Source organism: Orbicella franksi, chromosome 7 (genome assembly GCF_964199315.1).
Source record: "Orbicella franksi chromosome 7, jaOrbFran1.1, whole genome shotgun sequence".
Taxonomy (NCBI): Eukaryota; Metazoa; Cnidaria; class Anthozoa; order Scleractinia; family Merulinidae; genus Orbicella; species Orbicella franksi.
This window is the reverse complement of record NC_138151.1, coordinates 30,303,337-30,315,640: the sequence shown is the minus strand read 5'-3', so window position 1 is coordinate 30,315,640 and position 12,304 is coordinate 30,303,337. Positions and strand designations below refer to the sequence as shown.

Below are 12,304 nucleotides of genomic sequence, written 5' to 3'. Positions count from 1 at the left end.
GTTGGAACTTCAAAGCAAAGGTATACTGTTATAGAGGCGTCGATTTTTGCCGTCTTCCCCAAGTAACATTAAATTTTAAGCGCCTTTTATTTTTGGAGGTGATGTTTATCAACATGGGGAAACAAACTAGGCCCCTTAGGCCCTGACAGTGCTGTTTCAAGTGTTCACTAGATTAACGGATAACAATGCCCAAATCTGGAAGGCTGACAGGGCCAGAGCCAATCAGAATCTCCGAACAACAAGCATTTTATGTAGAGAATAGAAGTACACCCCGGCCATTTACAGACCGAACTCGAGTTGGAAAGTAGACCACTCTCTGAGAAAGAATTATTGAAAAATGCTTTCCAGTGCTTTATATGTGGCTTTCGTCTTTTGTGGGATACTGTTTATGGCGGAAGCGCTAGCATATCCTGGAAAACGCTACGGTAAGGAAACATCCTTTCTAGAATGTATATCCATGCAGAAAAATACTACAAAGCACCCGATCTTCGCCCGTGTTGTCGCAATCAACTATTTGCTGATTCAATTAAAGAAATTTAGAGGAATCTGCAATAAATTTGGGAAACAGGGTCGTTTACAAGTTACTTAAGCTGTAGGCTAACAATAGGTGAATTGTTTACTGGCTTGAGTATATTTGTCCTAAGATGTGAAATGAATTTTGTTTGGCGCCCAAACTTAACCAAAATGATTTTCCAAAATGGTTTTCGTGACCCCGTAGATGAACCCGAATTCTAACGTAAATAATTATTTTTAGTTGTAAAAGTAAGAGAGTGCTTTATTTGTTATTTGAAGTGATAAGTCGGTGAACAAGCTGATGGAAGCAACGAGTTATACAAACAATTCTACGCACGCCATGTTTTCCTTTCTTTCGTTTTTTTTTTTTTTTTTTTCTGTCGTTTTGTTTTGTTTAGTTTAGTTTTGTTTTGGTTTTTTTTCAATTCCTAAATAATGAAACAACGCCGGTTATAGCTGGTCACAGCTTAAAAATTCCCCACAAAAATCGTATACCTTAGGCATGTAGTTATAATGAAGTGTAAATAAATTCCAAGCCTTTAGAACTTTTATTTAACTTTTCTTGATAATCTCTATGATCATAACAACTGATCATGAACTATGTAATTTAGCGGGCACAGCCAATTAGCCAGAAATTAATATTTGGCGGCAAGATAAAGAGGCTCGCGTCATTAGATAAGTTACGAACTATATATCAAGAAGTTTGGTGGGAGATTTCAGTCTGACTCAGTGTTGGTCATACCTTTGCGTTCACTTTGTGTTCTGGCGTATCGCAGGTTATAAAATTAATATTTTAGAACAAATAGTTGTAATTTGCAAGGATACGAATTATGTTACTAAGAAGTATTTTGTTTTACTTGTCAACCCATCCTCAACAAACTTGTTGTTAGTATAATCAATACAGGTTAATTTTTCCAAGTTCTGCTAAGGGAAACCAGACTTTTTACTTCTAAAATTTAGTTGGCTAAAGTACATTTTCTTTTCTTTGATAGTGTCCTGTGGTGCCAGCTACTTAAAACTCGGTTGCTACAACGATAAACATGCAAGAGGCCATCGTCCACTGTCGAATCTGCTTTTCACCGACCGCGATCCTAAATCGTACAAATTTAGCGGCAAACGAATTGATTGGGAGAATCTGGACTCGTACATGAAGGATGTTGTGTGCCGTTGTGCCGAACAAGCGAAGGCTCAGGGCTACATGTTTTTTGGACTGCAGTTTTACGGTATGGTTGTGAAGTAAACCTACAAGATCATAAACAGTGAGTTCAGCTAGATCCAGCTCAGAGTTTTTAGTAAAATCGCCAGGTTCTCTAAGATGGTACGTTAAATATGCATGCGTGCATCCCAGAAGACAATATTGCGAATTTGATATGGAACTGAAATAGAACTGGAAAAGAACCGCTGAGACCCATAGTTAGACAAAAACTTTACACCACTCTGCTGCCTACTTTCTGCCACCCACATAAAGCGGCCGGTATATGGATAGGCTTTCCAATTATTCACTGTTCTTTTTATTTAATTTCAGGGGAATGCTGGGCTTCGGAAGAATTCACTTTCAACATCGACGGCTTGGGGGAGGGTTGTATGTCTTCCGACTACGAACCATGCACAGTTTCATCCAGTTTGTGTGTTGGCGAGGGATTTAGTCTCTTCGTGTACAATGTTCGGCAGTGATGAATACAGGCAGCGGCCGGAAAGTTGATATTGAACACAGTAGCGTTAGGGTCTCTTTATCATACTGACATATTTTAGCACTGTTAGGTACCTGAAGACTGCACGAAATAAATTTATTTTCTTGCAATGATTTCTGTAGTATGAACTTTGTTAATAGCTCGGTCAGAGGCGTGGAGCAGCGGGTAGGGGAATCTGAGAGCGGGAACTGACACAGTATTTCTTTTTGCGCGGAGAAAAACATTGAAACCGTTTTCCTTTTTCTCCTTTAACCTTTCCCTCCCCCACTCCCTCCATCCCAGGCTCTCGTGGGCCGCGGCACGAGCAAGGAGAAGCCACGAGAGACGAGTCGGCGACGGAAGATAGCCCGTGAGGAGCTTGACACGAGAAATGAGAGCCTGCACGGAAAGCATTATTTTTCGAGTACAGCGCGTTCGCCCATGAACGCAGCATTCTGATTGGTTAAAAATGACGGGTCCCATGACGACAAAAATCAGCGTTGACGGCTATCAAACGTAAACATCGCGTCCGGGAATCGATATTATTTCAGAGAGTTTAAGAAAACCACAACGGCTGTAAATCCTTCCTTCCTTCCTCTCCGTACGCGAGATGACATGAGCGCATTTCTTATTAATTCCGATCCGTTGGAGTGTTTCCCCAAGCGTCATAGTGTAACTTGGTGTAACTATATAATAAGAAAAACAAAATCACACAAGGACTACAATACACTGAAAGCTTTCATGAAAGCAATGATCCTTTAATTTTACTTTCCAAATCGACTGGCTACAACACTGTACGCGTAAATGGTGTATTTCTCTCCAACACATACTTTGGAGTTCAAGGCACAATCCTCCGCGTCGTAAGTCAAACACTGATCACTTAAACCATTCACATTCACCAGAAATTCTCCTTTTGCGGCCCAGCATTCGCCTATTAAGGAAGAGAACAAAAAAATTTTTTTCTCAAATAATTTTGAACCGCGCATAGACTAGATGACAGTTAGCGAGTTGACAACCGCTCACACTCCAAGGTTCTAAGGCATGGGCGCGTTGGTCAGCCACGCCTAAGATATGACGGTTTTAATTGACAACATAAGATTCGAGCAAAGTGGATAAAAGGTACATCTAAACACATCCTACGTGCGTCAAAGAGGGGCACATCGACCCCAAAAGCTTCTAATATGGAAAAATAGGAACTATGACCCCCGACCAAACGCAGTGGCGCTACCTTTGGGTTTAAAGTTTATTATACTAACAACAGAATGAAAGATAAATTAGATAGCACTATTTACATAACAAGAACAAAATATAAACCTTGTCCGAAGTTGCGAGAGGCAAGCCTGACCGTAAAATGTCACAAGTTTCTCAACTGTCTCTTTTTACAAGCGTACCAACCATGAGCCTAAGCATACTACGCTCGCACCCGGTTCTCTGTCCCGTGTCGGCAAAGTATTTATTTATATTAAAACCAATTATCACAAATTGTGGGTTTTTTTTAATCCTTTAGGGACATGTTGAAATGAATGCATTTTGCAGCGTCTTTTGTCAATATGCATATGACAACGTTAACTCTTTACATCGTCAATAGTTGATCCAGGAAACAAAGCCATCATTGTCTGCGATATTGTTCAGGTAAACTTCACCGGTGATAGCAGATGTGAAAGAATTAACCACTCGCAATAGACTACGGCTCTGTCGCTGTCCGTTTTTTTCGTCGCGGTTTATTCACGGTTAGGCTCGACGGACGAAAGAGGGACGACGTTGTACTTGATGTCTAACTCACAACACCGCTCTGGATTTCTAAGCGCACCAGACCAATTGATTGGAATTAATTTTGGCCGTCTGCTCCGCGAGAAACAAATTAAAATCATCGACAAAATTCATAGGCGTAGCATGCAAGATCTCGGTAACTTACCACAATTTTGCACCCCGAAGAAGTTGTACTTCTCTTTCTTTGCCGCCTCAGCACAGCGGCAAACAAATTCATACATGTTGTCGTTCCAGGCTTTCATCAGTGTCTCGTTATTCAGTATCACCTTGAGGTCTCTCAGCTTCAGACATTCTGACTCTTTGGGCGACAATCGATCAGGTAGGGGTCGTTGCCTCATGTGAAAGTCGTTGTAGCAGCCAATGTTACGGTAACGGACATTGCACATATTGTCCAGATCTGGTTCTGGAAGTTACAAGCGTTTATTTAGCCGCTAATTGAGTTAAAATTATGACTGAGGCATGCAAAAATTCTCATCCAAGGTTTTCAGGGCGTTTATGATGGCGTTCAAATGTTCAAATGTTGTTGTTTATAGTGGTCAATGCGCTTAGCTACACCTAGCTAGTTCACAGGCATGCCACTTTAAATGAAGGAAACAAATATATCAACTAAACGTAATAGGATTAAAAATCCCAACCGGCGGAAGGCAGACCAGTTGGCTATTTACAAGCATGACCGAGGAGTTGAACTAGGGTCTACCGAGAAACAACTCCAGCTAAGTGGTCAGAACGAGACTTGAACCTGCGACTTCCGGATTTCAAGTCGGGCGCCCTAACCACTCGGCCACGCTGCCTCCACGCTGCCTCCACGCTGCCTCCTGCCTCCGGCGTACTAGCTACGGACCCGATAGAGCGAACGGGCAATTGCAATCGTAAAAAATACGCATTAACGCATCAAACGTATAAAGAGAAAACGACTTGTTTATCATGACAAAAACGTACCGCCGTTTGAATTTTGGAAAAGTGTGTGTGTTTTTCTTAGGGGTCACGCTTATGATGAACGTCACATTGTGGCGATATAAAAGATCAGATCAGGCCATCCTATACTCTACACATTTACAGTTAGCTCTTGCTAAGATGCACTAATATCTAAAAGGCGTTGACCATGTTTGCAGAATAACCGTCATTGTATCAACACCAAATCTTTCGCGCGCATATTATCGTGAAACGAATTCTGCCTCAAATATCTGTACCTGTGTGTAAGCTCTTACCGTAAGCGAAGCTCACTGCTAAACACATCCCAAGAAGGGCACAGGCAATCGAGAAGTTACGCAGAAATGTCATGACGCTATGGTAAAGCTGCTGAGGTTGTCTTCGATAAGCAGTTTGTTAGTCCGATTACTCTGAACTCAAAGTGATTATACCTTTGAGACCAATCCTCTTTATACTAAGAAAGAACAATACCCTGTAATCAGCACAATGCGGAGACAGGCATGCTTCGTTACTCAAGCATTGAAACATCAATAATTTTCCCGCCCAGTGAATGTTAATGAACAGTGATTTGTGCTCTGCGCGCATGCATTAGCTATTCAGTATACCGTGTATACTGTGTGTTTGTTCAGTCCGATTACTCTGATGAACCCAAAGTGATTATACCTTGCGGCTCGGTAAATATCCATCACTTTCACCTACACTGAAGTGAATAATTTTTTTAGTATATACCAGACAAGCTGAATAATTAGCAGACCAAAACTTTATTTTATGTGTGACAAGCGGTCGGAAATTTTTAAATCTCTCGCGCCGGCTGCTTGGAGGTGAATAGTACTTGCTAATCACCTCGGAGTTAACCAATCAGAGCGCGCGAAAAGCACTATTCACTTGTGTGGTATACACTAAATGAAAAAAGTATTTATTATATATTATATGTGGTTATCAGTGTGATAAAGCCGTGACTAAAAATGATATCCGTGAAGTGATAGGATAGTAATTTCACTGTAATGAGAAATGAAAGCCCGTGAAACAAATACTCACTTTGACAATCGTTAGTTGCCTACAAGGACTCATTCTAAAACTCATTATCGCAAAACGTTCTCGATTACTCAAGTATGAAGCCTATTTAATTCGTTTCCCTCTCAAAGCTCACTTTGTTTGCATCACACGCAGTTGTTTGGTCACGGTGTTTCTGTAGTTTTTGCTTTATTTCATGGAAAAAGCCTCTCTTTTGTCGTCAAGTACCAGTTTTTTAGTTATGCCAGAGCTAAGAGATCAGTTCGAAGAAAATACTAAAATTTTATAGCTAGTTTTTAACCTCATCAGTACCGATGTTAGATCGTGTTTTAATGCTGTTTAAAATTTATCTTTCGAAAACAAAGAAAAAAAGGCCCATTTCCATTTCGTTTTATGGATTTACAAAGTTCTTTATCTCAAAACGTTCTGTATTTCCCAGTTGTCGTTAATTAGAAAAGTATTTGATCGATTTACCTGATTCAACACGTTTCGATTGTTTACAGTTTACAGTCTTTCCCTTGATTACTTGTCGATAGACTCTTCCACAACATACAGGGATAACCCGCTCTTGACTTCCTTTTCTAGAAGCATCTTTCCCTTTTTTTCCTTATTTCCAGTTTTGAATTTTATGTGTAGTTTGCTTCTGGAATAAATGAAGTATGTTCTATACTCTTTCAGGCCACCATCACTTGCCACTTTTATTTGTTGTAATTTTCTTCCATTTTATTTGAGCTTTCCCTATTTATTTTTGGATCCAAATGTTGTTTATTTGATCTTGCCCTCATATCAGTGGGTGACTTTGCATGAATCCTAATATAAATGCTACAATGTAAATGTTTACATTCCACGCAAGTTATCCAAACTTTTAGCTGCGCCAAACTGCGAGAGTTGCAATAAGATGGCTTTTGACGAAATCACCATAACTGCGTGTTTGCCTTAATATTTCTAAAATAGACTTAAATGAGGTGTAATAGGGTAGGTAGGGTTAAAATGCTAAAAATTCATATGGCAATAATTATGTTCTCGAAACGGCCTAAAGGCTTATGTCTTCTTTGGAACTACAAGCAACCTTTGCTTGCTTGGCAACAATCTTGCATAACAGTCTAAAGAGCATTCTAATTACAAAGAAAAAAGCAACAATTAAAAGTTGTTGCCCACATTTTTTAACTGAGCTTATTAATCAGGCACAGTTCTCATTCTTGCTTCGAAACCTTATCGCCCTTTGCACGCTTGGTAACAATCTGGCACAACAGTCTAAACAGCATTCTCACTGCGATGCAAAATGCAAAAAGCGCAGTTAAGAGAAATGCAAGTACATCCAGGAGGTAATATTGGTACCAGTGGAGATTATACACTTCAGGTCTGAGGTGCCTGGCGCCTTTGTGTCTGTGGACATGTTCAATCCAGTCAGCGGCTTGCTGGAGTGAAGTTCGCGGATTGTCACGCAACAATCGCGAGATGCGTGTAGCATTACCCTTGAATCTTAAAAAGAAATTAAGGTTGCAGAAATATTAGGGGAACGGATGATGATGGATTTGCAATAAACGGTGTGTTTAAAACTAGAACTCCGTTTTGTTCAGGTATTTTGATATGGAGGCGCAGAGCGGTGAATGATCTCACAACTTCACGGCATCCTCGGCTCTCAAAAAAAGAAGATGAAAGATGATTTTCTAGATTCAGTTGATAAAACTGGAAAATCTTGCCTGGTCTCTATAAGATCTCTAGAGGTTATGAAATGAAATGAAATGAAATGCAAGGAATAAAATTACCTTGGTTCCTCGAGAATTCGCCTTATTGAATGGTATATTTCATCACCAGTCACAGTTTTTATATCGATACCAATTGCTATGCCGACCGATTGGGCTTGGACGCAGTTACTAAGCTGGTCAGCAAAAATAGGCACACAAACCAATGGCACACCATAAAAAGCTGCTTCATATAAGCTGTTGTGACCTGTGTGTGATATGAAAGCTTTGGTGCTGTTATGGGCCAATAAGTCATTCTGTGGAATCCATGGTAGAGCTTTGATGTTCGAGGAAAGATCGTCTGGAATATATCCTTTAGAAAAGAAAAATATTTTAGAGTCCGAGAAAACTTAAAAAGAAGACAGAGATAATCTCCTTAAGAGGTAAATCCCACCCCCCCCTACCCCCCCTCACCCCCTCGACCTTAAAGAGGGGTGAATGGGGATAAATTTCACTAGTCATATTATCGCCCATCAACGTTTAGAATCTCGTGAAATCTCCAATGACTGAAACCTTGTGTACTCTTTCAATTCAAATACAGGAAACAGAGGACCTTCGTCGCACGATCCTGGACCAAACAATTGTTGGATATAATAGTAAAGTAAGGGTGGAGTGTAGGGGTAGAAAATTCTAGACTGCTGGAAATTCTGCTTCGGTGACAAGCACTGTCCAATTCCTTTCGTGTCTTATGCAAATCAGCAAGTGACGTTTTATGTACCAGAAAATGCTTGCCTAGTTTGACAAAATCTTTGATCATTTTGGGGGCAGCGTTATCACATTGGTGTATACAAAACATATTTATATATAAAGGCAGTACATTCTCTGGCGACCTTTGTGGCTCTAATGATGTTATGTATCAGAATCCTCAAATTAATGGGCTCTCAAGTCATCACTGAAGTCAGTGGGTATAAGGAGATTGAATTTTGTATGGTAGAGGGTGTTGTAAGTTTACAAAAAGAGGGCAGAGAGGGAGTTAGGCTGCAATGCAGTGATCACATTTATAAACTTACCCTTCAATCTCCATATGATTCTCTGCTCCAGTCTCCCAAAGGCTTCGGCCAACATGTCTACCTGGTATTTCTTCAATACGACGTCCCCGAGTGTTCCTAATGCAAACAGGATTATGCCTTTGTCTCCTGCTCCGTCGACAAACTGCTCCAGGTCCTTAGGAAGTGGATTTGTGGGTTTGATTGTCAATGGTCCCACTAATTTTGTGGCTGTGATTCAAAACAGAAACGTTGTAGTGTGAATGTGACAGTAAAGTTCAATACCTTTGTGCGGCTTGTTAGGTCTCTGGGAATTCTGATATACCTTGTACAACAGGTCAGCAGAAAAGATCTGGGGGAAAAAAATCGTTAAATATGTTTGTTCACGGAATCTAGCTTTGAGGGTCTTAAAAGCAAATAGTCAGAGGATAGATTCCTTACATGAAATTATTCTTCACTCGATTGAGATTGAGTAGACTGCGAGACATTATTCGTCCAGAAAAAAGGATAGGCATTGCTTACGGCCGCGATTTAGAGGGCACGATCGGTGTCGAAGCCTTCGTCACTCAGTTTAAATAGAGCTGGGGGCTCGGATGTGTGTTTGACGGTTTGTCATGCGGTCAGTTATTCATTGGCTCTTACCTGGCAAAATTGGCTGAGGATATTCCAGAGCAAAGTGACCCATGATGATGGTCATCTCCGCCATATTAATTGCTTCCTGGAAAGATCTTTCGCCTCCTTCGCCGAATTCTACCGTGAGTCCGTCGTAGCGCGCGTAATAGCTCCAAGATGAGGCTGAAATCAGTGTGTGATAAAACAAGTTTTCAACCCGCTCGAAAAAGCTCATTTGATTACTGTTAGATGAAAATATCCACGGGATATAAGAAACCACACTTAGAACTAGATTAAATCTCATCCCAAAACCTGCAGGTTTGATGTCAATCCTCGGCAGTCGAAGGATTTCAGAGACGACAGCGCCGCATTCTGGAGGTGAATCACAAAACATCAAGTCAAACTTCTTTAGTTCATCCTTGTGCTGTTGAACGTGACTCAGCAGAGCTCTACATGAAATGAAAAAGTAGTCCATCCACCTTTTGTTGTCTTCTGCACCCTCGAAAAAAGATAGATTATGCGATTTCGGAACAAAAGTGTTTACCAAGTGATCCTTGCCGAAAGGAAATTTATAAGTAGAATGCCTAAACGAGGGTGATGGAGTAAACGGCAGGACAGATGGAACAACTATAGAGACCTGGCAATAGAAAACAAAAAAAGGTAAATGTTAAGGTGAAAAACATTATTTGAATAATAATAATAATAACAATAATAATAATAACATTTTTTGTCATTGAAAAACGTCAGATCAAGCAGACGCGAGTCTTTACAGTCAAATCCTGAATGAAAGCAAGATGAATACATGCAATTTATAATCTACAGTCTTATGTATAGCAATAAGATGAACATATTTTGAAGTCAGTCTTGGTTGAATATCCGTATTGGTAGGCTTGTTTACAGAACGAGTTATCAATTCGATTCAGGTACTTCTGGCAAGCAGGTCCTCAGACCTATAGGCCGTACGCGAATAAGGATACGATGAGCGAGTCAAACAACTTTTTGAGTTGAGATTAGGGAGTCATGCAAGGGTGGCTTTGTGCGTCAGTGCATATGTAAGCTTGCGTTAGCTTACTCCACTCCATTGTTTATGACATAAGCGAGGGTTGATGAGTGTTGCAGGCAAATGAAGTGTCTGAAAATCTGGCGACAGGTCACGAAATCGAGCCGATATCGGCGGAATCCTCGTGAGAATATCGGTGACATGTTCCGACTCTCGCGATCCTCTCTCCCTGAGCTTGGTTAATATGAGATATATTGCATGACTAAGTAGCTGTAAAATCGAAAGGTTGTTACCCGGTTCAACATTCACGCACGACTGACTACGGTCGTCTCTTTCCCTCTGGAGCTGCATGCTTACAGCACTCGGTTATGTCAATGAGATTCTCTAGGCTTACTTTATCACGAAACACACGACCTGTAGTGCACCAATCTATCAAATGCTTTTCTATTAAAATTTATGAGGGAATAGTAAGTTATGAGCATTCTTAGCCTGAGCAGCATACAAACTAACCGTACTCGACTGTTACGTAACATTTTCCCAACATGTATCTTACATGTTAAATATGTTTGAAGTTCTCTACGTTTCTCAAGCCTATCAATTCAAATTTTCAGTATTACGGGCACATAAACTGTGGATTACAAACCTCATGACCCCGCGATGCCAATTCATCGGCCACATTCCTAATGTTTAAGTAGTGACTCTTGAATTCTGATACCAGCACACCGAGTATTTTCGCTCCATTGGACGGATAACAAAAAGTAAAGAGCAAGATAACAACGAACAACATGATAGATAATCGTAAATACGTAAAGTTCCAGTTTTTTTAGTGAGCCTTGTTAGTTTGTTGAAACAGAATTGCAACCAGTGAATCGGTTGCAGAGCTCAAGCCTCAATTGTTATGTTGAGGTCACGCAACGACTCTGCTATTGCATCACGGGTACTTTAATTGGCCTGTAATAAAAGGGCGAAACAGTAGAGCGGTTTTGCGAAAATGCAGTTTTGTTGCATTCTCATACTAGGGCTACTTTTCGTTCCCATTGGATGAAAAGCAGTGTATTTTTTCACTCGTTGCGTGCTCTTGCTTCTATTTAGGATCTCCAAATCTCCTTGCATGAAGTGAGATCGCCTTATGATTAAAAGTACATATTTTAATGTACACCTCTGTGCAGCGAAACTCAAATAATCAATGTAATCAAAGACGTTTTTTCGCTGAACAGTCAGCTTATCTTAATTGTCAAGTTTGACGCGCGCCGTTTACGTTCAATGTTGCGCGCGTGCTGCATTTGAATTTATATATCGCAATGGTGCTTATCGCGTAACGCGTTTAACTAAAGCTGCCTAGTTCCGAGAGTTGCCAGTTGTTCGGAAACAACCAAGCTAACCAGTTTTCAGTTATGTCTGCTAGCCAGTTATTTGGTAAGGTTTTTACCCGAACGTTTGCCAAAATGTACGTCAATTACGCGCGGGGTTCTCCCATGTATGGGCTATATAGGTATATGCGGCCCCAAAGGGTGTGGTTTTTCAGCCGTTTTGGTCATAAATAGAGTATCGATTTTGGCCATTTTGGTCATAAAGAGGGTATTGTTTTTGCAATCTAGATTTCAATTGAGTATGTTTTTAGAGGAAGCTGCTTTTTCATCATTATGGATAAGACCATCGATAAAGGCCCTTCATAACTTATGTTTAGGGCAACTGTGTCAACCGCAACGGTCATAAACAGGGTATCAAAATTTTGATCAGGTCATAAATAGGGTAGGGAAAATCGCAGATTTTGGTCATGAAGGTTGTAATTGGATGTTCCTGGATGGATGGTAGAAGCAATAGGACGAGGATGGTAGAAACAATAGGACGAAAAGTAGATTTATACGTAGAATTGGGCGCCAGAGGTTTGGGAATCTTTTGTGAACCGTATAACCTCGCGTTGGTTGAGGCCCACTTGGATTGTCAAGCACTCTCCTTTATCAACTGAACCTTATATATCTAAGAATCACAGCGACACTGAATTATGTTTAAAAACGATAATACCTTTATTCGAACAACATTCTAGAGTGGTAGCTTCATTTC

The 12,304-nt window shown here is 40.5% G+C and overlaps 3 protein-coding genes across 3 annotated transcripts; 1 reads left to right on the top strand and 2 right to left on the bottom strand.

Annotated features, from left to right (window-relative positions):
* The first annotated feature begins 32 nt into the window (after window positions 1-32).
* On the top strand, window positions 33-2,835 carry LOC145493811 (uncharacterized). Its single transcript, XM_081473287.1, has 3 exons — window positions 33-425; window positions 1,506-1,736; window positions 2,039-2,835. The coding sequence occupies exons 1-3, from the start codon at window positions 338-340 to the stop codon at window positions 2,185-2,187; spliced, it is 468 nt and encodes a 155-aa protein (XP_081329413.1). The 5' UTR covers window positions 33-337; the 3' UTR covers window positions 2,188-2,835.
* Window positions 2,836-2,909: 74 nt separating this feature from the next.
* Window positions 2,910-5,426, bottom strand: LOC145493810 (uncharacterized). The gene is made up of 3 exons (XM_081473286.1): window positions 5,162-5,426; window positions 4,099-4,356; window positions 2,910-3,114 (listed from the first exon to the last, which is right to left on the bottom strand). The coding sequence occupies exons 1-3, from the start codon at window positions 5,232-5,234 to the stop codon at window positions 2,948-2,950; spliced, it is 498 nt and encodes a 165-aa protein (XP_081329412.1). The 5' UTR covers window positions 5,235-5,426; the 3' UTR covers window positions 2,910-2,947.
* A 9-nt stretch (window positions 5,427-5,435) lies between these two features.
* On the bottom strand, window positions 5,436-11,297 carry LOC145493809 (UDP-glucuronosyltransferase 2B17-like). The gene is made up of 5 exons (XM_081473284.1): window positions 10,884-11,297; window positions 9,271-9,877; window positions 8,653-8,859; window positions 7,667-7,955; window positions 5,436-7,379 (listed from the first exon to the last, which is right to left on the bottom strand). Exons 1-5 carry the CDS (start codon window positions 11,025-11,027, stop codon window positions 7,091-7,093), a joined length of 1,536 nt encoding a protein of 511 aa, XP_081329410.1. The 5' UTR covers window positions 11,028-11,297; the 3' UTR covers window positions 5,436-7,090.
* Between the last annotated feature and the right edge of the window lie 1,007 nt (window positions 11,298-12,304).